Raw genomic sequence first — 27,429 nt, 5'->3', positions numbered from 1 at the left:
ATGGCTATTAGCCAGGATGGGTAAGGAATGGTGTCCCTAGCCTCTGTTTGTCAGAGGGTGGAGACGGATGACAGGAGAGAGATCACTTGATCATTACCTGTTAGTTTCACTCCCTCTGGGGCACCTGGCATTGGCCACTGTCAGCAGACAGGATACTGGGCTGGATGGACCTTTGGTCTGACCCAGTATGGCCATTCTTATGTTCTTATTTGTTGGAGAAGAGTCAACATGACTTTTGTAAAGGGAAATCATGCTTCACCAATCTATTATAATTCCTTGAGGGGATCAACAAGCACGTGGACAAAGGTGAGCCAGTGGATATTGTGTGCTTAGACTTTCGGGAAGCCTTTAACAAGGTCCCTCACCAAAGGCTCTTAAGTAAAATAAGTAGGTCTGGGATAAGAGGGAAGGTCCTCTCATGAATCAGTAACAGGTTTAAAAGGCAGGAAACAAAGGGTAGGAATAAATGGTCAGTTTTTACAATAGAGAGGCAAATAGTGGCAAAGTTCCCGAAGGATCTGTAGTGAAATCTATGCTGTTCAACATATTCATAAACAATCTGGAAAAATGGGTGAACAGTGAGGTGGCAAAGTTTGCTGACGATGCAAAATTGCTCAAGATAGTTAAGTCCAAAGAGGATTGTGAAGAGTTATAAAGGGATCTCACAAAACTGCATGATTGGGAAACAAAATGGCAGATGAAATTCGAGGTTGATAAATGCAAAGTTATGCACATTGCAAAACATAATCCCTACTATACATTCAGAATGATGGGGGTCTAACCTAGCTGTTAGCACTCAAAAGAGATCTTGGAGTCACTGTGGATAGTTCTCTGGAAACATCATTGAATGTGAAGCCGCAGTCAAAAAAGCAAACAGAATGTTAGGAACCATTAGGAAAGGGATAGATAATAAGACAGAAAATATCATAATGCCAATATACAAATCCATGGTATGCCTACATTTTGAATACTGTGTGCAGATCTGGTTGCCCCACCTCAAGAAAGATATATTAGTATTGGAAAAGGTACAGAGAAGGGTAACAAAAATGATGAGGGGTATGGAACAGCTTTCGTATGAGGAGAGATTAATAAGACTGGGACTTTTCAGCTCGGAAAAGAGATGGCTAAGGGGGGATATGATAGAGGTCTATAAAATTTTGACTGTTGTGGAGAAAATGGATAAGGAAATGTTATTTACTCCTTCACATAACACAAGACCCAGGACTCAGCCAATGAAATTAATAGGCACCAGGTTTCAAACAAACAAAAGGAAGTATTTCTTCACACAACACACAGTCAATCTGTGGAACTCATCATCAGGGGATGTTGTGAAGACCAAAGCTACAACATGGTTCAGAAAAAGACTAGATAAGTTCATGGAGGATAGGTCCATCAGTGGCTATTAGCCAGAATGGGCAGGGATGGTGTCCCTAGCCTCTGTTTGCCAGAAGCTGGGGGATGACTTGATGATTACCTGTTCTGTTCATTCCCTCTGAAGCACCTGGTGTTGGCCACTGTCGGAAGACAGGATACAGGGCTGGATGGATCATTGGTCTGACCCACTATGGCTGTTCTTATGTTCTTAATACCCGTGGCCGACCCATGTCAGCTGAGTAGAGCTCATTGGGCTTGGGCTATGGGGCTGTTTAATTGTGGTGTCAACATTCGAGCTTGGGCTGAAGCCTGGACTCTAGGACCATCCCTCCCATGTGGGGTCCCAAAGCCCGGTTCCAGCCTGAGCCTGAATGTCTACACCACAGTTAAACAGCCTGTAGTGAGTTAATGGGGGTCCCTCCGCCTCACTACGTCACTGGGCATCACCCACAGTCAGGGAATTAGCAGAGCACTACACAGACTGCATGGCTCTGGCCTGCAGTCCAGGCAGATCTGCAAATGAGTCTCTGGGCCCTGGACCCTCAAGCAGGGCGGGACAACAAACAGTCTATGTGACTGGCCTGCAATCAGGGCACAGCGACAACCAGTTGGAGTCTCTAGTCTGCAATCAGGGCAAAGTAGCAAACAGTTATTAGCCCAGGTCCTCCGTCAGGATAGGGCAGCAAGGAGTCTATGACTCTGGCCTGTACTCAGGGAAGAACAGTAAGAGGGTAGGGTGTCCTAGCTCTGGCGGATGACCAACAAACGCAGGTCTCTTGGCCTAATGAAGGGAGTCTGCTTCCCCAGCGTGGGGCGGCAGAGGGTTTGGGGCCCGGGCCCACCTGACTCTACCATGCCCCGACCCAGTGGCGGAGTATTCTGCCACTGGGTCAGCGGGGAATCCACCCAGAACATGCTGACCGGATTTCTGGCAGCTGTGCAACCAGATTGGGGTCAGCTGCCCAGGGCCACTTCCCACCCTCCCCTTGGGGTGTACCTGGATCCACGGAGGGTCCTCCGGTTCAAAGGCCAGTGACAGTCCCAGCAACTCCTCAGTGCCTTGGTGAGCTGGCCGCTCCAGTAGCTCTGCAGAGGTCTGCTGCAGTCTCCCAGTTTAGGAGTGGGTAGTAGGCATCTGTCTCCTTCAGCTGCTGCCCGCCAACTGAGCTCCAGGACCCACCCTTTATACTTCCTTTTCTGCCACTGACTTCCGGTGGGAGGGGCAAGCACAGCCTGGCTCTGCCCACCTGGATTCAGAAAGTGGTCCCTCCCACTCTGGCTCAGTGAGGGGCCACTCCGCCTCACTACACAGCCCCTTAATCCAAGCCCCGTGAACCCGAGACAGCTGGCATGGGCCAGTCATGGGTGTTTAATTGCAGTGTAGATGTACCCTCTGTTTCTTTGTGAATCTAGCCCTACGCACCTATCTGCTTCTATAGGTATCAAAATACCTTTACAAATCTGGCCCTATGTGCCTGCATCCCATTGTTTTTCAAAGGGAGTTAGGCTCCTCACTCACTAAAGCATTTTTGAAAATTTTACTCATCGTCCAAGTGTTACCCAAATTTTATCTACATTTTCCCTACGGAAATAAAGCTGGGAACCCTGGGCTGCTTAATGGGCATCACTTTGGAATGTGGGCAGACTCCTTCTGGGTACGTAACGTTTTAGCCAAGATCCATGCAAACAGGCTAGCAACCCTAACCCGTCCCCTGCCAGCCGCGTCTGCCAGGGAGCTGCCAGTTGTCACGCAAGGACGTTTATGTAACTCATTACTTCAGAGGCGCCTAATTCTTAGGCTCGAGTCCCAGGCGATCTGTTTTTATTCCCTACTTCAGAAGACTTCACATCCGGCCACCATTGGACGGTGTGGATAAACCTGTGCTGCTCACCATCCAGGGCTTAATGATCGCTAACAGTTTATAATACCCCAGCTGATTGAAGTGGAACAATGAAGCATGGATAACCCATTTTTTATAAGCTGAAAAAGGAGGCCATATCCCTTCTTTCACAACTATATGTGTCAAAAATCCAGACTGAAATTCACTCTAGCTCCTTCACAAAGTATTGGGCTCAAAGCAGGAATTACTGGATGAAGGGGGGTTGGACTAGATGACCTCCTGAGGTCCCTTCCAACCCTGATATTCTATGATTCTATGAAGGTTGCTGGGAGACTAGATGGTCATAGCCCTTTCTGCCTTGAAATGTATGGCCCCAGTTCTGCAGAGATTTATGCACGTGTTCAATGTTCTGCATTTTGAATAATCCCATTGATCTGTAGTATTACAGCCTTTGAATCTGTAAAAACATTTCACTGTTTGCTAATGGTTTAGCGGAGCCTTTCCCCTAGCATCCCTATTTTAAAGGACATGCCATTCAATCTATACAAATCAGTAGTCACTCCCACGGATATTTTGCAGAAAAATAACCAGCAGAATCCCACTTTAAAATAGGTACATCAGGTTCTAAGGGCCTTTAATATTCATGTAGTTAAAATCAATATTCTTCTGTGAATTTTTCATCTCTAACAAGTTTTACCATATTTTTAGCCCAGTTAGGAAAAAACCCTAGACAAAGCCAAATCAATATGGGAGGGGGGGGGAATAAAAAATCAGTTTTCTTAAACTACAGTTATCAAAGAAAATAAAACATGCAGTTTGAAAAAAAACAAATACAAGGTCATACATGCATGCATACAATACTAGGAAAAAAGAATGCAGGACATATTTACAGGATGGGGGGATGTATCCTGGAAAGGAGTGACTGAAAAGGATTTAGGGGTCTTTGTACATAACCAAATGCACATGAGCTCCCAATGCAATGGTGTAGCTAAAGGGCTAATGAGATCTTTGGGAATATAAATAGGTGGATGTTGAATCAGAGTAAGGAAGTGTGTGTGAGCATTATTTGAGTACTGTGTCCTGCTCTTGTGTCCACACTTGTAAAGGATGTTGAAACATTGGAGAAGGCTGAGAGGAGTTGCAACAATGATCCAAGAGTGTGAAAACCTGCTTTTCAGGGGGATTCTTAAGGAGATCAATCTTGTTAGCTTATTAAAAGGAGAAGACTTGATGGGGAGGTTTCTAATAGGACGGTAGAGGATCCTTCATTTAGCAGACTAAGGTAGAACACAATGCAATGGCTGGAAGATGAAGTTAGACAAATCAAAACTGGAAACAAGAGACACATTTTTAATAGTGAGGGTAATTAACCAATGGAACAGCTGTCCGAGAGACACAGCAAATTCATGAGCACAACGGAGTCTTTACACTGAGATGATGCATCTCTTTCGAAAAGATGCTCTAGTTCAAACACCAGTTATTGGGCTCTGTAGTGTCACTTACCTAGTGGGGAAGAATAATGCCCTATGCTGCAGAAATCCCTGTGCGAGGCTCGCTGGTGTGTTTACAGTGGAAGTCAGACTCGATTATCAGAGAGGTTGTGGAACAGTGCCATCTTGTGGATTCTATAGGTATTTAACAGAAAGCAGGCTGGAGCGAGAGACATGGAGACATTTTAGGGGTTCTCTGAGTAAGATGCTGAATCTGGTTTCTTCCATTATTTGTTGATGTAACTGTAAAATAACACATTCAATCCTTACACCTTGAATACAACTACATTTTATGCAGAACAAGATGAAAGTTTACAGAGCACACTCACTACACAGCTGACAATTCAAACAGAATATGCATAAAACATGTATTTTACCAAGATAAATGATAATAGCATCTGCTACTGAAGTAGACACACTCACATAAACCGGGCGGGAGTAGTGAATGCTAAATGTGAGTGCACCCCGATCCTAGAGTTAGAAGAAAGGCAGAAAAACTGAAAAAACTGGGTGCAAATTCTGACCAAAGCAGCTCGAAAAGGGAAGCTGGATAGATAGCATGACAATAACCCTGAGTCACAGTTAGAGGGGTTTGTTTACTTCATGAACTCAGAATTGAGGGGCTGTGTTTGTTAATGAACAAAAGCTGGAAATGGTCATTGATCCCAAGGGGGAAAGAAAACTATTAATGTTGCCTTTTTGAATGAATAAATAACCAGAGTTAATATCCAGTAAGAGAGAGTATTTTGCTCAGACAGCACCAGCCCACTGAACTGTAGTTATGGTTGCGGTGTTTTGCGGAGCGACTCAAAGCAAGATTTTTACAAGTGTTTAGGAATATGTTTTCAAAAGTTCCAAGTTTGCTCTGAGCTGCAGAAAATGGGTCTCTCCTCAGCCTTCCTGGGATCGCTGCATGCCTCGTTGCCCACAATCAGATCTGGCAGAACAGTCATGTCTGCAGAAAAGAAAAGAAGAAACAAGAAAGGCCTTGATCCACAGCTGTGCCAGGAATTGTGCAAATGCTTGGGTTGGGGATACGATACACGGTGTCTCACAATGAACAATGGGTAAGGAATCCCACCATAGCAGCGCTCTCAGCACAAACAGACAAACACATGGGAAGTGTGTGAGACTTGCCAGAGCTGAGCTCTCCTCACAGGCAGATACAATGTGGGTCAGGTACTTAGGGAAAAATTCAAGAACTCTATACATCAGGAACCATTTCTGCCTTCAAGAGCTAGAGCTGGCCAACTGTCCTGAGAAATACATTGCCAATATTGGTCTGAAATAAAAACGGAATTGACTTTCCCCTCTGAGCATTGGGGTGTTCATTTCCCATGAATAGCCAGTGCATAGAGTAAATTTAAAGCAAAGATAGAAAATATTGGTGGAAACCCCATTTTAAACTGAGAAATGTGAGTGATCACCATGGAAACCTAGTTTTCAGAGCTATGTCCATTGGCTCAGGGAACAGAACAAACCATTTGATCTACAAGGCCAGTAAAACTAACCAACATGGTTTGAATTCTGAATATGCACAATGACGTGCTCATGAACAAGCTCCAGTACAAGAATCAGTCACTGAATGATTCAACATTTTGGAATAATGAATACATGCAGGAAAGCTAGGACAATTCACCTCTGGGCAGAGAGGTTATCACTGAGCTCTACAAGGCTCTTACACAACCAGCTTCTACATCTGTGTAATGGAGCAGGGGCTACTTGCTCACTGACATCTCTGCATTTCAGTGTTTCCAGTGCTGAGGCGGAGAAGCAGTCTGGCTGTGCTGGGCACTTGCTCACTCCTCTCAGACTTCTCCTCACCTTTCTTGAGAGGGATGTTCCCACCTGCTCTGTCTCCCCGCTGTCACTTGTCTCCATCTCTTTGGCTCCTATGTAGACCAGTGCTCTGCAGACAGTTCTCTCTCTCTCTTGTAGCCCTCGGTGATGAGATAAGATTTGGTGACGCATATTCTGTCTGTTACATCGTGTGTGTGTGTGTGTGTGTGTGTGTGTGTGTGTGTGTGTGTGTGTGTGAATTATTCTTGTTATTGAGCTCTGGATGTTGCCCTCAAGCATGTCTTCCTTTAGGAGTGGCTTGGACAGAAAATGGAAGCCCCTTTCTGCCATGTGAAGTGGTGCTTGGTTTCTCTCAGAGGGCTCCAGGGCCCACCTCCTGTGATTCCTCTGCTCAACAGAAATTATTTAGGTCCTTCTCATGAAGGAAATCACTATCTTTATAAAGAGAGAACAGACATGCTGTGTATAAACCTCCCTGCTTCTCCCACATCTCCATACCCTGCTTCCTGTTCACCAATCACTCACTAACTCTGCTGCCCCTACACACCCCATTGCTCAGTCACTGCATCACCCCACACTCTTCCCACCCCTTCACTGAGACACTGCCTCCCTCCCGCACTCACTGGAATGGTGCAGATTGCGGCTTACATCTCATTGGGTGAGGGTTGAATATTTTTATTGTAAGGAAATACTGGGACATCCTGAACAGGGGAATTGTTACATGTTGCAGTATAGAATTGTTACATCAGAAGAGAATAGTCTCCACAGCATATTACGGTAATCATGCCTCAGAAGGAGAAGAAATAGGGTTTAACTCTAGCCTTGAGCTTCCCCTCTCAGACTTACACCCTCTCAAAGCCAATTGGTTCCACTCCAGGTCTCCAGTAAATCCATTCTTCCCCATATTTCATCTCCTATTTCTATAGAAAACGACTGTCGATTTTGAATGCCTCAAATACAATCAAACAAAAATTATTGGGCTCAGTACAGGGGTAACTGAGTGACGTACAGGAGGTCACACGAGATGGTCTAATGGTCCCTTAAGAACAGAAGAGCGGCCAGACTGGGTCAGACCAATGGTCCATCTCACCCGGTATCCTGTCTCTGACAATGGCCAGTGCCAGACGCTTCAGAGGGAATGCCCCGAACAGGGCAATTCTGAGCGATCCATCCCCTGTCATCCAGTCCCAGCATCTGGCAGTTGGAGGGTTAGTGATACCCAGAGCATGGGATTGTGTCTCTGACCATTGATGGACCTATTCTCCATGAACTTACCTATTTTTTTAACCCAGTTATATATTTGGCCTTCACAACATCCCATTCAATGAGTTCCCACAGCTTAACTGTGCTTTGTGTGAAGAAGTACTTCCTTTAGTTTGTTTTAAACCTGCTGCCTGTTCATTTCATTGGGTGACCCCTAGTTCTTGTGTTATGTCAAGAGGTAAATAAATAACACTTCCAGATTCACTTTCTTCATGATCTCATAGATTTCTACCATATCCTGCTGTAGTCATCTGCTTCCTAAGTTAAACAGTCCCCATCTTTTTAATCTCTCCTCATATGGAAGCTGCTCCAGATCCCTATAATTTTTGTTGCCCTTTTCTGAACCTTTTCAAAGATAGAGTGAATAGAACAGCATGCAGTACATAAAGTGTGGGTGTACCAGGGATGTATACAGTGGCATTATGATATTTTCTGTCTTATTATCTATCCCTTTTCTAATGGTGCCTGACATTGTTAGCTTTTTTTACTGCTGCTGCACAGACGTTTTCAGAGAACTATCTACAATGACTCCAAGATCTCTTTCTTGAGTGGTAACATCTAATTTAGACCCCTTCATTTTGTATGTATAATTGGGATTATGTTTTGCAACGTGAATTACTTTGCATTTATCAACCTTGAATTTCATCTGCCATTTTGTTGCCCAGTTACCCAGTTTTCTGAGATCTCTTTGCAGTCTGCTTTGGACTTAACTACCTTGAGCAATTTTGTATCGTCAGCAAACTTTGGCACCTCACTGTTCACCTGCTTTTCCAGATTGTTTATGAATACCTTGAGAATCATAGATCTCACTACAGATCTTTGTGGAACCCTGCTGCTATTTGCCTCTCTCTAGTGTAAAAACTGACCATTTATTCCTACCCTTTGTTTCTTGTCTTTTAAACCTGTTATTGATTCATGAGAGGACCTTCCCTCTTATCCCATGTCTGCTTACTTTGCTTAAGAGCCTTTGGTGAGGGATCTTGTCAAAGGCTTTCTGAAAGTCCAAGCAGACTGTATTGACTGGAATACCCTTGTCCACATCCTGGTTGACCCCCTCAAAGAATGCTAATAGGTTGGTGAGGCAGGATTTCCCTTTACAAAAGCCACGTTACCTCTCCCCAGCATATTGTGTTCATCTAGATGTTTGTTAACTCTGTTCTTTACTATAGTTTCAAAAACATTTGCTTGGTAGTGAAGTTAGGTTTAGTGGGGCTAGAATTGCCAGGATCGTCTCTGGAGCCTTTTTTTTTAATGGCATTACTTTAGCCATCCTCCCGTCATCTGGCACAGAGGCTGATTTAAGCGATAGATTACGTACCACAGTTAGTAGTTTTGCAATTTCATATGTTTGTTCCTGCGGGTCCTGGTAACTTCTTATTTTTAATTGATCATTTGTTCCAAAAGCTCCTCTACAGACACCCCAGTCTGCGACAGTTCCTCAGATTTGTCACCTAAAAAGAATGGCTCAGGTCTGGGGATCTCCCCCATGTCCTCTGCAGTGAAGACCGATGCAAAGAATTCATTTAGCTTCTCTGCAACAACCTTCTGTTCCTTGAGTGCTCCTTTAGCACCTCGATCATTCAGTGACCCCACTGACTGTTTGGCAGGCTTCCTGCTTTTGGTGTACTTAAAACCCTCTGGCATTCTGGCCACTGACTCTCTGACTTTTTGAGACCAGAGTCTGATTTTCAGAGGTGCTGGTCATCTGTAACTCCAACCTAAGTCAGTGGGATATATGGGTGCTCAGCACTTCTGAAACCAGGTCTGTAGGGGTCTCAAGCTGGGCACCTAGAATTAGGGGGTCACTTTTGAAATATTTGGTCCAGGATTCTACCCTAGCCAGGAGCACTATGCTTGTCTCTCCTGCTGTAATGCCCAGGTGTCAGGCAGGTTGAAATGCAGTCCAGATCAGTGGTCAGAGTTCATGCAAGAGGTTCAATAGCCAGGAGGTCCAATCCAAGGGGAAGATACAGCAAGGCAATTGGTGGGGTTGGGCAAGGCAGCAAAACAGGATGCGTGTGGGCAGCAAGGTCAAGCAAGGACAAACAGCAACTGGAGGGCAATGACTTGTTGCTCAGACAAGGCTAGAAAGGAAGCAGGAAGTTTATATATGGTCACCAGGCAATCAGAGTAATGGGTAGTGATTTTGCACAGTGATTTTATTTAAGGCATGGTAGTCCACATAGAGGATGGGCGCCCAGCTGGGGAAACGGACTGTTGAATAAAATCCTTTTTCAGTTTCTCATGGATATAGTTCTTAAGACCTACCATTTCAGGCTCAGACATGGAGTATATTTGCTTAAATAGTATCTTGGCATTGGGATGCAAATCAATTAGGCAGTTCAACAAAGTTGGATTTCCCAAATGTTTCAGTGCATCACCCAGTCATGGATTGCTTCTACCTTGTGGGACTGCATGTGGACCTCTTTGAGAGACAGTGTGCACCCAAAAAATTCTATGGTAGGTTGTCTGAAGATATATTTTTCCAAGTTTGCATAGATGTGGTGGAGCATTCCCAATACATTGCACACATGCTGGTCTTGCATGGGTTTATACTTGGAATCAATTAAAATGTTCTCTAGATAGGCAATCACATGGTGGTCCAAAATGTCCCACTAGACATCACTGATGAGGTGCTGTAAAGTGGCAGTTGCTTTGGTAAGGCCAAAAGGCATAACCTGGTATTAAAAGTGGCCATATTGTGTTCAAAACACTGTCTTCCATTTGTTCCCTAACCAGATCCTAACTAGATTATAGGCCCCTGAGATCCTGCTTGGTTAATATTTGGGCAATTCTTACCCAGTCTAGGAGCTCCGGACTCACAGGTAGTGGATATCAATTTCACATGATGATTGTATGCCACACACAGCCTCAAAAGATCCACCTTTTTTTTTTTTTTTTACTAACAAGATGGGAACCCAGCTAGGGAGACAGACTATTGGATAAAATCCTTTTTCAGATTCTCATGGATATAGGCTTTAAGAGCTACCATTTCAGGCTCAGACATAGAGTATATTTGCCCAAATAATATCTTGGCATTGGGATGCAAATCTATTGGGCAGTCACAGTGGTGGGGCAAGGTATCTGTGTTCCATTTTTTGAACACGTCTATGAATTCTTGGTATCTCATGGGGAGAGAAATGGCTGACCCTACAAGTAAGGAGGCTTATTCAGCTGCTCAAGCCCGTGTACCCCTCAACATACCTGAAACCCAAATGAGTCTGGCTGGGGATTATGGAACCCTGGGGCCAAAAGGCAGTTGGTTTAGCGGTACTATGAGTTAAACGTCGCAATGTGCTGCCACCAGGAGATACATGGAATCCCCTGGCTGCCAAGTATCACAGGAAAGTGTGGTGACTGCATTAGGCTGAACTGAAGGAGTTCAAGGTGTTTGTGACGGCTTTTCCCCCTTCAAGATGCCACCTGATGTGCTGAGATACTACTGAACTCGCCTGTTCTGCCAGCCTGGACACCCTTTTTACCTTTCTTGCTGAGCCAGGCTATTAAGCCCCCTCCAACACACACACAGGCAGGGCCACACCCAACTTCAGAACGACACAGACACTGAGACCAGCTCTGGGAAGACTCATTTTAAGGGACTTGCCCCAGCGCTCAGGTGTCCACCTCCCTTGGAGTGCAGTTCCAAAGGTATTTTATGAAACCCGCCTCCTCCCTCAATGTGGAGGCACAAATGGGATTATATTATAAACAAGAAATAAAGTTTATTAACTACAAAAGGTGAATCTTAAGTGGTTAAAGAGATAGCTAATAGAACAAATCAGATTACTAAGCAAATAAAGCAAAACACGCCAACTAAGCTTGTTTCATTAAAGAAATTGGTTACAAATAGTAATTTCTCACTCTAGATATTGTTGCAGGCAGATTACAGAAAGTCTGGAAAGGCAGCTGCACTGGTCTTCAGCTTGAGACCTCAGGTATTACTACTCACAAGCTAGATGCCCTTCCAGCTTGGGCTCAACCCTTCTTCCCCAAGTTCAGTTCTTGCTTCCAGGTGTTTTTCAGTGTCTCTTTGGGTGGGGAGGCAGAGAAGAATCACAATGATGTCACTCCCCTGTCTTATATCACTCTTGTATAAGGCAGGAACCTTTTGTCTTCCAGTAGAAAAACACTGGCAATCCAAAAGGTGAGGAGGGGTATACAGTACCAGGTGATTTGGACCTATGTCTCTGCATGGCTGTAGCAGCCATTGCTCGTAGGCTGTCTTGAGCAGCCACAGGAAGACTACGCTCTTTTAGAGTCCATTGTCTTTGCTAATGGGCCATTAGCACTGTCTGGCTTTCTCATTGTTGTACATGAAGGGCTAGTTGGGGGTGACACCCAAAGTAACCCATTTGAAATACAGATACATAGGCAAATATTCCTAACTTCAGGTAGAGAAATGATACAAGCATATAACATGGATACTCACATTCAGTAAATCATAACCTTTCCAATGATATCTTACATGAGCCCTCTTGCATAAAGAACATCTCAATTCTGTCAGACCCATATCATAAGCATATTTTCATAAAGAATATGGAGTCTAATGTCACAGTAAGAAAAGGAGTACTTGTGGCACCTTAGAGACTAACCAATTTATTAGAGCATAAGCTTTCGTGAGCTACAGCTCACTTCCTCAGATGCATATCGTGGAAACTGCAGCAGGCTTTATATATACACAGAGAATATGAAACAATACCTCCTCCCACCCCACTGTCCTGCTGGTAATAGCTTATCTAAAGTGATCATCAGGTGGGCCATTTCCAGCACAAATCCAGGTTTTCTCACCCTCCACCCCCCCACACAAACTCACTCTCCTGCTGGTAATAGCTCATCCAAACTGACCACTCTTCAAGTTTAAATCCAAGTTAAACCAGAACATCTGGGGGCGGGGTAGGAAAAACAAGAGGAAACAGGCTACCTTGCATAATGACTTAGCCACTCCCAGTCTCTATTTAAGCCTAAATTAATAGTATCCAATTTGCAAATGAATTCCAATTCAGCAGTTTCTCGCTGGAGTCTGGATTTGAAGTTTTTTTGTTTTAAGATAGCGACCTTCATGTCTGTGATTGCGTGACCAGAGAGATTGAAGTGTTCTCCGACTGGTTTATGAATGTTATAATTCTTGACATCTGATTTGGACACTAAACTTTCTAAACTACTACATGCTACAAGGGGCCACAGCAATGGTTCCCTCAACCCACCTAGCAATATTGTTAACCTATCCAACTATACTCTCAGCCCAGCAGAAGCAGCTGTTCTATCTCGGGGCCTCTCCTTCTGCCCCTCCACCCCCACGAACATGATACAGTTCTGTGGTGACCTAGAATCCTATTTTCGACGTCTCTGACTCAAGGAATATTTCCAAAATACCTCTGAACAGCATACTAATCCACAGAGTTCTCCCTACCAACACTACAGAAAGAGGGATTCTAGGTGGACTCCTCCTGAAGGTCGAAACAGCAGACTGGACTTCTACATAGAGTGCTTCCGCCGACGTGCACGGGCTGAAATTGTGGAAAAGCAGCATCACTTGCCCCATAACCTCAGCCATGCGGAACGCAATGCCATCCACAGCCTCAGAAACAACTCTGACATCATAATCAAAAAGGCTGATAAAGGAGGTGCTGTTGTCATCATTAATAGGTCGGAATATGAACAAGAGGCTGCTCGGCAGCTCTCCAACACGAGTTTCTACAAGCCATTACTCTATGATCCCACTGAGAGTTACCAAAAGCAACTACAGCATTTGCTCAAGAAACTTCCTGAAAAAGCACAAGATCAAATCCGCACAGACACACCCCTGGAACCCCGACCTGGGATATTCTATCTACTACCCAAGATCCATAAACCTGGAAATCCTGGGCGCCCCATCATCTCAGGCATTGGCACCCTGACAGCAGGATTGTCTGGCTATGTAGACTCCCTCCTCAGGCCCTACGCTACCAGCACTCCCAGCTACCTTCGAGACACCACTGACTTCCTGAGGAAACTTCAATCCATCAGTGATCTTCCTGATAACACCATCCTGGCCACTATGGATGTAGAAGCCCTCTACACCAACATTCCACACAAAGATGGACTACAAGCCGTCAAGAACACTATCCCCGATAATGTCACGGCTAACCTGGTAGCTGAACTTTGTGACTTTGTCCTTACCCATAACTACTTCACATTTGGGGACAATGTATACCTTCAAATCAGCGGCACTGCTATGGGTACCCGCATGGCCCCACAGTATGCCAACATTTTTATGGCTGATTTAGAACAACGCTTCCTCAGCTCTCGTCCCCTAAAGCCCCTACTCTACTTGTGCTATATTGATGACATCTTCATCATCTGGACCCATGGAAAAGAAGCCCTTGAGGAATTCCACCATGATTTCAACAATTTCCATCCCACCACCAACCTCAGCCTGGTCCAGTCCACACAAGAGATCCACTTCCTGGACACTACAGTGCTAATAAACAATGGTCACATAAACAGCACCCTATACCGGAAACCTACTGACCGCTATTCCTACCTGCATGCCTCCAGCTTTCACCCTGACCACACCACACGATCCATCGTCTACAGCCAAGCTCTGCGATACAACCGCATTTGCTCCAACCCCTCAGACACCTACAAGATCTCTGTCAAGCTTTCTTACAACTACAATACCCACCTGCAGAAGTAAAGAAACAGATTGATAGAGCCAGAAGAGTTCCCAGAAGTTACCTACTACAGGACAGGCCTAACAAAGAAAATAACAGAACGCCACTAGCCGTCACCTTCAGCCCCCAACTAAAACCCCTCCAACGCATTATTAAGGATCTACAACCTATCCTAAAGGATGACCCAACACTCTCACAAATCTTGGGAGACAGGCCAGTCCTTGCCTACAGACAGCCCCGCAACCTGAAGCAAATACTCACCAACAACCACATACCACACAACAGAACCACTAACCCAGGAACTTATCCTTGCAACAAAGCCCGCTGCCAATTGTGCCCACATATCTATTCAGGGGACACCATCACAGGGCCTAATAACATCAGCCACACTATCAGAGGCTCGTTCACCTGCACATCCACCAATGTGATATATGCCATCATGTGCCAGCAATGCCCCTCTGCCATATACATTGGTCAAACTGGACAGTCTCTACGTAAAAGAATAAATGGACTCAAATCAGATGTCAAGAATTATAACATTCATAAACCAGTCGGAGAACACTTCAATCTCTCTGGTCACGCAATCACAGACATGAAGGTCGCTATCTTAAAACAAAAAAACTTCAAATCCAGACTCCAGCGAGAAACTGCTGAATTGGAATTCATTTGCAAATTGGATACTATTAATTTAGGCTTAAATAGAGACTGGGAGTGGCTAAGTCATTATGCAAGGTAGCCTGTTTCCTCTTGTTTTTTCCTACCCCCCCTCCCCCAGATGTTCTGGTTTAACTTGGATTTAAACTTGAAGAGTGGTCAGTTTGGATGAGCTATTACCAGCAAGAGAGTGAGTTTGTGTGTGTATGGGGGTGGGGGGGATGTGAGAAAACCTGGATTTGTGCAGGAAATAGCCCAACTTGATTGTCATGCACATTGTGTAAAGAGTTGTCACTTTGGATGGGCTATCACCAGCAGGAGAGTGAATTTGTGTGGGGGGGTGGAGGGTGAGAAAACCTGGATTTGTGCTGGAAATGGCCCACCTGATGATCACTTTAGATAAGCTATTACCAGCAGGACAGTGGGGTGGGAGGAGGTATTGTTTCATATTCTCTGTGTATATATAAAGCCTGCTGCAGTTTCCACGATATGCATCTGAGGAAGTGAGCTGTAGCTCACGAAAGCTTATGCTCTAATAAATTGGTTAGTCTCTAAGGTGCCACAAGTACTCCTTTTCTTTTTGCGAATACAGACTAACACGGCTGTTACTCTGAAATAATGTCACAGTGTTCCCCATGTACAGTTTCCAGAACAATGGCTTCCTGACTGACAGGATCAGAGGCAATCAGTGAGTCATCAGCTCTCTCAGCCAGCTCAGGGGTGGTCTTGGACTGTACAAGGAGACCAAGTGCTTGGGCTACAGTGGCATCCATGAAATGAGCCCTTGCCCAGGTCAGTCAAAGCCCACTGGAGGGGAAAAGCTTGTCTGGAGCCCTGAAATTGGAATTGTGGGAGCTGTAAATGAGGGGATGATTTTGAGGAGGCGGGGCAGATGTCTGGAAGGGCTTGGTGAGTGGGGTCTCCTATATTACCTAGGCTCCACCCTCTGACCAAGGGTAGGCAGGGGCATTTTTCTGAAGCCATGTGATTTGGGGCTTTGGCTGAACAGACAAATGCCACATGGCCCATGGTGCCACAGTAAAGGGCAACTAAAACGATTAGGGGTTTGGAACGGTCCCATATGAGGAGAGATTAAAGAGGCTAGGACTTTTCAGCTTGGAAAAGAGGAGACTAAGGTAGGATATGATAGAGGTATATGAAATCATGAGTGGTGTGGAGAAAGTGAATAAGGAAAAGTTATTTACTTGTTCACATAATATAAGAACAAGGGGCCACCAAATGAAATTAATGGGCAGCAGGTTTAAAACAAATAAAAGGAAGTTCTTCTTCACTCAGTGCACAGTCAACCTGTGGAACTCCTTGCCTGAGGAGGTTGTGAAGGCTGGGGCTATAACAGGGTTTAAAAGAGAACTGGGTAAATTCATGGAGGGTAAGTCCATTAATGGCTATTAGCTAGGATGAACAAGGAATGGTGTCCCTAGCCTCTGTTTGTCAGAAGGTGGAGATGGATAGCAGGAGAGAGATCAGTAGTCATTATCTATTCGGTTCACTCCCTCTGGGGCACCTGGCATTAGCCACTGTCGGTAGACAGGATACTGGGCTGGATGGACCTTTTGGTCTGACCCAGTATGGCCATTCTTATGTTCTCAATTTTATTTTATTCTGGCATTGGATAACCTATAAGTAGAGCTCTTACACACAGAGGCTGAGTGATGGACACTCTCAGGACAATAGTATCAGTAAATATGAATATTGCTTGTTTGGATGGGAGTGTTACGAGTCTGAGAGGGGTAGAGGGGTGTGTGTGTGTGTGTAGCTAGCCTCTGCTGTTCACTAGTTTATTTCTATTGCTCCATATGTTCAGACAGGGTAAAATGTTCAAAAACCCCTAAGTGAGTCATTTGCAAAAGTGACGTGGGCTTGTCTACATGGGAAGGTTTTGCAGCATCTTTGTTTTGTTTATTAACTAATCTGAAGTAGTTGCATCTACACAGCTGGCTTCATACTACTTATCTGTGAGTCGGTGCATCCAAGCAGCATGGAGTTTTTTTCAAGTAAGCACTCAGCATTCTAGATCGGTATCCCTTGGGGCACTGTCCCACTACTGGGCTCTGTGCACTGTGGGATTTTTCTTGTGATGTACTGTGGGATGCCTGTCGGAAGCCACCAGCATTCTGGCACCTGGGGTCACAGTAGCAAATTCCCATGATTCCTATGCTCGTATCCCATGATTCACTTGTCTTTTGTGAGCCAGGGCCATTTTCAAGCTGCTGTCAGTTGTCATGGAGGAAATACAGCTTCATGCTGAGACCCTGATAATCACTAATATTCAGGGGCTGCTGCACAAGCACGTGCAGTTGCACAGCCAGGTGGCTTGGGCTTTGGATCCCAGCCACCGCCCAGCTGAGCTGATCAGGGTAGGGGAGGAAGAGGAGAATGAAACTGAGCAGCTACTTGTGGATGAATTTTTCCGGAAGCAGCTTCATCGAGGGGAGTGCTATTTCTGGGCTCAGGACACCACCACTTACCAGAGGGAAAGGACAATGCTCATGACCTGGGGTGACCAGCCCTGCAGCAGAATTTGACAAGAGGCCACTTTCCTAGAGATCTATGCAGAGCTCACCAAGGAGCTGCAGCAAGAGAACCCCTACATGAGAACTCCCCTCAGCTTGGACAAGCATGTGTCTTTCACCTTTGGGACGCTCGCCATCCCTGGTTGCTACCTGTCAGTAACTAGCCAGTTTGGTAGATCACCTGTCAGGGTGCTGTGATGGAGCGCTGTGCTGCTACAAAGAGGGTGTAGATGCTCCAGGTGATAAAGCTGGGCAATACACTGGAGATTACTAATGGGCACATCTCCATGGTGCTCCAAAGGCTGGTTGATCACTGTGGCAGGTTCACCAATATTAAGTGGGGTGGTCTGGAAAGGTCCATGATGCCACGATCTTTCAAAACTCAGACGTGCTTTATTTAATGAAAAGTGGAAATTTTGCTTCCACGATTGCTATGAACATTAATGGTGTTGTGATTCCTCATCATTGTGGGAGAACAGCAAGACAAGGACACTGGACTACAGAAAGGCAGATTTCAAGCGACTCAGAGAAATAGTAGGCCAGGTCCCATGGAAAGATCAATTAGGAAGAAGAGGAGTCAAAGGGAGCTGGCCATTCCGAAAAGATGTAATACTCAAGGCTCAGCATCAGGCTATTCATGTGCAGAGGAAAAATAAGAAGAGCCACAGGAGGCCAATGTGGCTGCACGGGGAGCTTTTTAGCTGTCTAACAAGCAAGCGGTTTCCATCCAGGGAAGTATACATGGGAATAGAACGAGCGTGGAGGGACAAAATCAGGAAAGCCAAGGCAAAGAATTAGTTACAACTGGCAAGAAATGTTAGAGACAACAGGAAGGGGTCCTACAAATATGTCAGACAAAAAAGAAAGATCGTGGACAGTGTGTGTCCACCACTCAGTGGACAAGTTGAGCTGGTAACGGAAGATGATAGGAAGGCAGAGCTGCTCACTGCCAACTTTGCTTCAGTCTTCTCCCAAAAAATAACATGTGACCAGACGACTAGCGAAGTTACCATAGACAATAAAGGGGAAGGGATGCAGATCGGGGTAAGTAAAGAACATGTCAAATATCTTCCGATCAATTTGAATGAACTCTAATCAGCGGGGCTGGATGCTATTTACCCCAGGGTACTGAAGGAATTAGCTGAAGAAATCTCAGAGCCACTAGCAATAATATTTACAAACTCATGGATGACAGGAGAGGTCCTGGAAGCCTGGTGAAGGGCTAACGTAGTGCCCATCACCTTTAAAAAGGGGGAAAAGGAGGAGCCAGGGAACTACAGGCCAGTCAGACTGACCTCAGGACCTGGGAAGTTACTAAAGCAATGTAGAAAACACTCAGTTTGCAAATATCTGGAGGATGAAGGGCTGATCACTAGCAGCCAGCCTGGATTTACCACGAACAAATTATGCCAAACCAGCTTGATTTCCTTCTTTGACAGGGAGACTGATTTGGTGGATGGGGGAATGCAGTGGATATAACATACTGGACTTCCCACATGCTATTCTGATAAGTAAGCTGGAGAAATGCGGGCTTGGCGGAACTACCATTAAGTGGATACATAACGGGTTAAACTACTGCCAACAAAGAGTCTCTATTAATGGAATGATGTCAGACTGGAGAGAGGTATTATGTGGGGTTCCACGGGGATCTGTTCTGGGTCTGGAATTAATACAGAGCACACTGATCAAATCTGCAAATGACACAAAACTAAGGGGGGTGGCCAATACTTTGGAGGACAGAGCTAAAATTCAGAAGGATTTTGATACATTGGAGAACTGGTCTATAGACGACAAAAATGAAATTCAACAAAGACCAGTGTAAAGTGCTCCACTTAGGGAAGAAAAACCCAAATGCACGACAGAATGGAGGAAGGATCTGGGAGATACGATGGATCACAACCTCAACGTAAGTCAGCAATGCCGTGCTATTGCAAAAAGAGCAAATGTAAGTTTAGGCTGCATTAGCAGATGCACATCATGCAAGTCACAGGAGGTGATGGTACCGCTTTGCTCAGCGCAGTTAGGTCTCAGCTGGAGTACGGTGTCCAGTTTTGGTCACCAATGTATAGACAGGATGCAGAGAAACTGGAAACGATCCAAAGGCAAGTGATAAAGATGATCAAAGGGATGGAATCCAAGTCATATGAGCAAAGGCTGAAGTGACTGGGTATATTTAGTTTGGAAGAGGAGATTAAGGAGGGATATGGTTGCCGTCTTCAGATATTTGAAAGGTTCCCATAAAAAAAGATGGAGAAAAGTTGTTCTCTTTTGCCATATATGGCAGGACAGGAGGCAATGGGTTCAAACTACAGCATAGCAGATTTAGATGAAATCTCAGGATAAACTTCCTAACTGAAAGAACAGTAGGACAATGGAACAGATGCCTAGGGAGGTGATGGAAGCTCCTCCACTGGAGGTTTGCAAATGGAGGCTGGATAGCCTCCTGGCATGGATGGTTCAGGCAGGGGGTTAGATGAAATGACCCTTGTGGTCTCTTCTAACCCTATGGTTCTATGAGACCCAGCTTACTCTCAGCTTTCCTGTCTTATGAAGCTTTTACTACGTACGTGGACAGGAGAAAGGAGCTGTTCAACTGTACCCTGAGTAGCTGCAGAATGACAGTGGAGTGGGCATTTGGAAGGCTGAAAGGGAGATGGCATTGTCTCATGATGAGACGGAAGGCTTTTGTGCAGAATCTGCATCATGTGATCACTGTGTGCTGTGTTTTGCACAACAACTGCGAGACCAGGGACAGCGCCTCCCCAATGGGTGGGAGCAGAGGTGCAGAGACTTTCAGAATGCTATGAACATGTTCAGAGAAGTGGAACATATACAAGGCAAACTTAAAACCAGTGGAACATAAACCACAACATGAAACAGTGCAAGCTTTACGGAACACATCAGTGCAGATGAGGCAGGCTTGCCTAAGGTACAGAGTGCACGTTTGTGCTCCTCTGGTCACAGATGTATAGGTGCAGGACTTTTTCATGTTGCCCCTTGTCTTGGGGTATAGAATGGCCAGGGCAGAACTAATCAGCTATAGCTGCAGGAGTGAAGCTGGGCTGAATGAGTGAAGGTGTTCTCTGTGCTTATGGTCTTGGTGTGTGGAGTGAGAAGGGATGTGCCTGTGGCTGCAACTTGGGGAAGTGTACTGCTGCTCCCCATATATGTTGCTCCCCATGGGCTACAGAAGATGGCTGGGTTGAGGAGCTGGGCAGGAACATTAAACCAGAATATTTTCCAACAGGACTGTCTGCTTCTGCATCAACTCCAACATCTGTTTCTGCATGTCTCTGTCTTTCTCAGTGCTGCCCTATGTCAACTTTCTGTCTCTATCTCTGCAAGGAGACCTTCCCTTCACTCCTCTGTCTTCTTATCCCTTTTCTGGGATGCAGACACAAGGTCCCCAAACATCTCATTTTGTGTCTTCCTTTTCTTGACCTGCAGATTAGCCAGGCATTGCGGGGTTGATAATGCTCCTGCCAGGGGGTGGGAGTGCACAGCATGTCATGTGTAGGAGCTGGGAGAGCGGAGATGCAGAACAAAGTCATTGTATTGGTCCAGGTCTCCATGGCAATAATGATAACATATTGCTTCTTCCTCAATTTTGGAACACCATTAGTCGCTTTCCAGTTTGGGATGAGCTGGGAGATGGTAAGGAAGTGGAAGTTTTCTACCTTACTACTCCTCTGCACAGGAACACTGTACCAATCCAGGATTGGTGGTGGGCTTAGGGTTGGGGTGTGGGTGGGAGTGGGGGGGGGCGCAGGGGGCGGGGTAATAATTGCATGTGCACCTCTGCAGGCTGTCCTTTTTTTGGAGGCTAAGAGGCAGAGAAGGGGCATATTCAAAAAAGATGCTGGGCAGACCAGAAAGCTAGGCAGTGATGTCGCCCACCAGTCCTGCACCAGCTCTGGAAGGACCATTCTGGAGAGTTACATCACCTATCCAGGCAGCCCTGCTTTGCCTTGCCATGTCTGTGCCAAGATAGAGCACTACTTCGCCTTAATTCCTCCTTTATAACATCTGCAGATCAGCACAAATAACAGGTTTCAGAGTAACAGCCGTGTGCAGTTATTGTTCTGAACCCAAGGGGTTAACAATGCAAAGAGTCTGCTTAAAAGACACTGAGTGCCTTCTAATCTCTATGCATTTTGAAATATCTCACTTTGGGAAACGTTTAGCTAAGGAAGCTGAAATCTCAGACCATTCTCAAATGGGAAGAAGCAAAGTACTTTTGATACTGTATTTTCTCTTTCTCTATCTGCCTTTTCCATACACATGTGTGCATCACCCTGGGATTGATTTTTAACCCCTGTGGCGTTGCCAGCTTGAGTATGTGTATGTGTGGGGGGGGGGTAGGGTGACCAGATAACAAGAGTAAAAAATCAAGACGGGGGTGGGGGGTAATAGGAGCCTATATAAGAAAAAGCCCCCAAAATTGGGACTCTCCCTATAAAATTGGGACAACTGGTCACCCTAGCGGGGGGAGTGGTGGATTATTGGGAGGGAGAAGGAATGTTTTGATACTTCAGAGAAATAAACGCTGTACAGCTTAAATCCTACCGTCACAGTCGAGCACGTGGGGTGGCAGCGGTTGTCCGGGAGTGGGAGGGAAAGGGGAATGGGGTGTCAGTGTGGCCAGTGGATGTGGGATTTGATATTTCAGAAAAATAAGTGTTGTAGAGCTTAAAGTCTCTGGCACAGATGCCATTTTGAGCATGTGTGTGTCAGGATGGGTGTGGGGGAGACAAAAGCCAGTATGGCTCTTTGCCCACATCTGCCCCAAATGACAGTGGCCATTGGGCTCCCAGAGGCATAGGTGCTGGAACCAGGTGTACTGGGGTTGCTGCTGCACCCCCGGCTTGAAGTGGTTTCCATTACATACAGGGTTTACAGTTTGGTTCATTGGCTCTTAGCACCCCCACGATACAAATTGTTCCAGGGCCTCTGCCCAGAGGAGAGGTTATTTAACACCCTGTATGGTCCTGGTCCTGGTCCTGCTTTGAGCAGGGGGTTGGACTAGATGACCTCCTGAGGTCCCTTCCAACCCTGATATTCTATGATTCTATGATTCTATGGTTGTATTATAACACAGAACATACTACTTCCAGGCTATGCTCCCCGCCCCAGCACTGTCAGGCTGGCCATCGGCCTGGGTCTGGGCATTCATCTCTAACACGGCATTTTCCTTGGGGTCTGCCTGGGCCACTTGTGTGGGGAAGAGATCCTGGCTTTCCAGGGAAACCTCCTCCTTATCGGGGTCCTGGATGGGGTCCAGGTCTCTTGGGAGCCTTCGGTGCTGTCCACAAAATACTGGGGTTTGGTGGTCACCTCCTTGGCAAAACTCTAGTCTGGGTCTTGCTCTGTGACAGTGGGGCAGGTGCTGGGAGTGTGGCTGGAGGGTCTAGTGCTGTCCTTGTTTCTATAATTCTTCCACAACTCCTTTCCTTTTTTGTGACACTGGAGCTTGTCTCCAGAATGCCCCCTCTCCCTTCGCTAGATGCTCATATGGCTTGGCACTGTGGTGGCTGCTGTTAAAGCAGGACTGATCTGTCTCCTATCACAGGTTTCAGGGGAATCCATGGTCTCTGCACAGCTCCACATGGAAGCATGAGGCCTGACTGCTGTAATAGTGAGAAGGGCATTCGACTCCAGAGTGTGTAACTGCAAATGGGGCATACCTGGCTGTGTACCAGTATCTAAATGGGGAGGTGATATCCAGTCAACTTGACCCCAGCATAGTGGCACACAGGTAAACAGACAGATCCATCCAGGTGTGCAGCAATGCAGCGTGGGAGAGCAATGGGAGGACTAAATTAATCCAAAATGCAGGCGCATCCACGTGAACCTTTTTCTACACAAACTCATCCCGAGAGAGACTTAATCTATGTTCAAAGTGGGTTAGGCAAGTCTCTAAAAGTTGCCAGATAATGTGAAAAAAGATTTGTATTGTATGGCTAAGGGGCATTTTAAACCAAACCACCAGACAAGTGGATGTGACAAAACATCCCCCTGCAGAGCATCTCTTAAGCACTTAGTGTCTAATTCTCATTGAAAGTCAAAGGGGCTATTGAGCCTAAATCACTTACGGGCTTTTGAAAACATTACCCATTAGCTCCTGCCAAGGAGGATGTGATTGTCATAAGCAATGGCTCCCGTATTCTCATCTCCCAAACAATCCTTCCTCCTCTGTGGTCAGTGAATGCCCCATAGTGCCCCCTGTCCAAAAGAAAAGGAGGACTTGTGGCACCTTAGAGACTAACATATTTATTAGAGCATAAGCTTTCGTGAGCTGCATCCGATGAAGTGAGCTGTAGCTCACAAAAACTTACCTTCAGATAAATTTGTTAGTCTCTAAGTCTGCTACTCTGAAACCTGTCCAAAAGAGGGTGAGAAGAGGCAGGCACTAGCTGCTTGGCCTATGTTAGCCACTAGGGGGTAGCGCAGGTTTAGATTTACAACAACAAAAGCATTTTGGAATGGTTTAAAATAAAATAAAAAATCGTCAGGAAAGCAGAGCTGAGACGTGTGAAGTGAAGCTGTTCTTGCTCCCTGAATAGAGGAGAAACCTCAATGCCCTGAAATCTGCATCAGTGTCAGATGGGTCCCATCTGGTGCCAGGAACAAACAATATCGGTGAAACTTGCAGGATGGGAGTGGGGATTGTTGCCTGCAAAGCAGGACTCAGAAAGGGACTGAGCGGCCATGGTGGAGAGCAGCTCCCAGTGCCACGCGGGGGCTAAGTATATTAACCAGGGGAGGTCACTGAGAAGTAAGGAAGCCGGATCCTCCGGATCCGGCATTGCTGCAACCATTACAGTGTAGTGTGTCCGGCTCTGGGGAGCATCTATCTGTTTAGTTTACTTAAGAGGTGATTTATATTGTAGGGCTCTTTAACTTAGCAGACAAAGGCAAAACAAGATCCAGTAGATGAAAGTTGAAGACAGCAAAGTTCAGACTGCAAATACCAGACACATTTTTAACAGTGAGGGAAATTAACAGGGCTGGCTGGAAAACAAAACTATTCCATTTCACAAACAATTTAACCAAGACCTTTGGGAAATCTTTTTTTCGGGGAGGTGTGGCGGGGAGGGGGTGGAGAAAGAGAGAGAGAGAAACTGACCCACATTCAGTAGGCCGGTGGCACAGGTTGGCTGTGGAGACCCATTTGAAGTCCTTACTCTGCCTGCTGCCATGCACATCCCAAGGACTGTCCTAATCAGCAGGCTGCAGAGTCAGTCTCTCTCTCTCTGCCCCAAAGAATATTTAATTATTTATACAAAGTGGATCAGCTCCAGCTCCCACATAAGAGATTGAAAGACTGACTATAGCCCGCTGAGCCCTAACCTCTTAGACTCAGAGACTTTAACGTCAGAAGGAACCATTGCGATCATCTCGTCTGACCTGCACCTGGCAAACCACAGAACCTGGCCTACCCGCTCCTGTAACAGACCCAGAACCTCTGGCTGAGTTACTGACGTCCTCAAATCATTGTCGAAAGACTTCAAGTTACAGAGACTCCACCATTTACACTAGTTTAAACCAGTGAGTGACCCATGCCCCATGCTGCAGAGGAAGAGGAAATAATCCCAGGGTCTCTGCCAATTTGACGTGGGGGAAATTCCTTCCTGGCCCCAGATATGGCGATCAGTTAGACCCTGAGCATGTGGACAAGACTCACCAGCCAGACAGGTGGAAAAAATTCTCTGTAGTCACTCAGAGCCCACCCCATCTAATGTCCCGTCACCAGTCATTGGTGATATTTGTTGCTAGACCTGCCAGAGAGACTGACTGCAGCCTGCTGATGAGGACACTCATGTCAATTAGGCAGTCCCTCCCTCTTGGCTATTCTGGTGTGGGTCCCATCTCTCTCTGACCAAAATTTTTATACCAGACCTTAGAAACCTTCCTGACAACATTTCCAACCAACATTTCCAATCTGCTTCCATGAAACATTCTGGTTTTGAAAAAAACGCATTTTTTGATGGAAAAAGTTTTGTTGACAAGTTTTTGACCAGCGTTATCGATTAACAATTGGAAACGATTACCAAGGGATGGGGTAAAATGTTTATCCCTGGGTGGCTTTAAATCCAGGTCAATGTCTTCTAAAAGATCTGCTCGTGCTTCATCAGACGTTCCGGCTGGATGCAGGAATCCTTGGGTGGGGTCCCCTGTGCCTTAATCTCCCCAGGGACTTTTCCTGAGAGGGGAAAGCTAGGCCACTAAATTCTCCTTACACATTCACATCCCTGCGTGGGCCCTCTGAGCACAGACCGGCTGGCAGCCCTGTGCCCTCCCCGCTCTCCCAGGGGAGTCCCCGCAGTCAGACCCCGGTCCAGGGCGCTCCGGGGCCACCCCATCCCCGGGACCGCACCGCGTGCAGGCACTTACCCGCTGGTTCTCCGGGCCCCCTGCTCTCTCCCGCCGCAGTTGCCCGCGGAGCGCCGGGGCCGCCAGCCGAGGAGCGGGAGCTCTGCTGCTCCCGGAGCCGCTCGGCCCGGCGGCCCCGGCTCCAGCGTGCGGGACGCTCCTCCGGCCCCGCGCAGCCCGCCGGCGCCCAGCGGCAGCCCAGCGCCAGTCCCTGCAAAGGCCGGCGAGGGGGTCTCGGGGATGCCGCCTGGGTCCGCCCCTGGGCCCGCCCAGCCCAGCTCCTTTGCCCGGAGGCGTCCCCAGCTGCGGGGTCTTGGCAGCTCCTGCCCTTGCCCGGGACGCAAGGGAGCGGCGCGCTGCGCGGGGAGCTGCCTCCGCTCCTCCGGGTCTCCCTGGGGTTCGGGCCACGAGGCGAAAGCTGCAGCCGGGCGCCCTGCCCCAGCCTCTCCCCTTGCGCCCAGCTCCAGCGCCCGAGGCGGCCCGGCCCGTGTCAGCACCGCTCCCGGCACCCGCAGCGAGCTGCAGCCGGTCCCTCCGGGCCCCCGCCCTGCGACTTGCGCTGCCTGCAGTCCGGCCCGCCGGGCATCCGCGTTGGGGGCCGGATACAGCAGGGGATGGCAGGGGCCAGGCTCGGTCTCTAGTTTATGGTACAATTTCTGGGCTCGTGGTGAGCAGCCTTAGGTGGGATCCGGATGCTGGAGCCGAGTGTTCGCAGCACAGTTGCGCCTCGGGCTCTGGGGTCCTATCGGTGCCCCGGGCAGAGCCAGCCGGTGGCTGTCGGTGCTGCTTGGAGAAAGGCAGGGTCAGCGCTGCGGCAACTCACTGTCTTCGTGCCACTCTGTCCCTGAGGTAGAAGAACACGGTGAGGGGAGAGCCCAGCTGCGAAACTGAGCCTTGGTTTATTGTGTAACTGTAAAAGTGTGCCTGTGTTCTAAGACTTGAAGAGTGTGAGTAGCAGCTAATAAAGGACATGCCTGATGAGGTGCCAGAGATATCTACTGAATCCCCATCTACACACCAAGATAAAAGAAATACTGTTACTTTCTAAGACAGCCCCGGAACCGAAATGGGTTACAAAGGCAACAAAAATATGCAGAAAGAAGGGGAGTCCTTGCGGCACCTTAGAGACTAACCAGTTTATCTGAGCGTGGTATTCAAAAAATACGGTATTCAAAAGTTTAACAAATGGGCGGGGGGACGGAAGATGCTCCTTGCCTGGGGCGCCATGTGGTCTGGGGCCAGCCCTGCTCCTAGGGATGCAAAAAGTTCTGACCTTCCTGTGATTTTGAGAAGCAGTGAGCCCCACCCAAGATGGTTACCCTGTAAACAAGGAGAGGGTGTGCTGACCTGAAAGGTGACAGTTCTCATCCTAGCTCTTCCCTGCTTGCTGTTAACATTTCACAACCTTTGTCTATGTTGAGAAGGTTTTATGGGTGGGGCAGTAACT

The 27,429-nt window shown here is 46.8% G+C and overlaps 1 protein-coding gene across 1 annotated transcript; it reads right to left on the bottom strand.

The window, feature by feature from the left end:
• Positions 1-4,630: 4,630 nt before the first annotated feature.
• On the bottom strand, positions 4,631-26,568 carry LOC144929562 (uncharacterized). Its single transcript, XM_078849459.1, has 3 exons — positions 26,480-26,568; positions 26,004-26,374; positions 4,631-5,660 (listed from the first exon to the last, which is right to left on the bottom strand). The coding sequence occupies exons 1-3, from the start codon at positions 26,566-26,568 to the stop codon at positions 5,551-5,553; spliced, it is 570 nt and encodes a 189-aa protein (XP_078705585.1). The 3' UTR covers positions 4,631-5,550.
• Positions 26,569-27,429: the final 861 nt, after the last annotated feature.

The sequence above is a fragment of the Lepidochelys kempii genome, chromosome 19, assembly GCF_965140285.1.
Source record: "Lepidochelys kempii isolate rLepKem1 chromosome 19, rLepKem1.hap1, whole genome shotgun sequence".
NCBI classification, from domain to species: domain Eukaryota; kingdom Metazoa; phylum Chordata; order Testudines; family Cheloniidae; genus Lepidochelys; species Lepidochelys kempii.
Note: the sequence above shows the minus strand (reverse complement) of the source record. Positions and strands in the feature narration are given on the sequence as shown.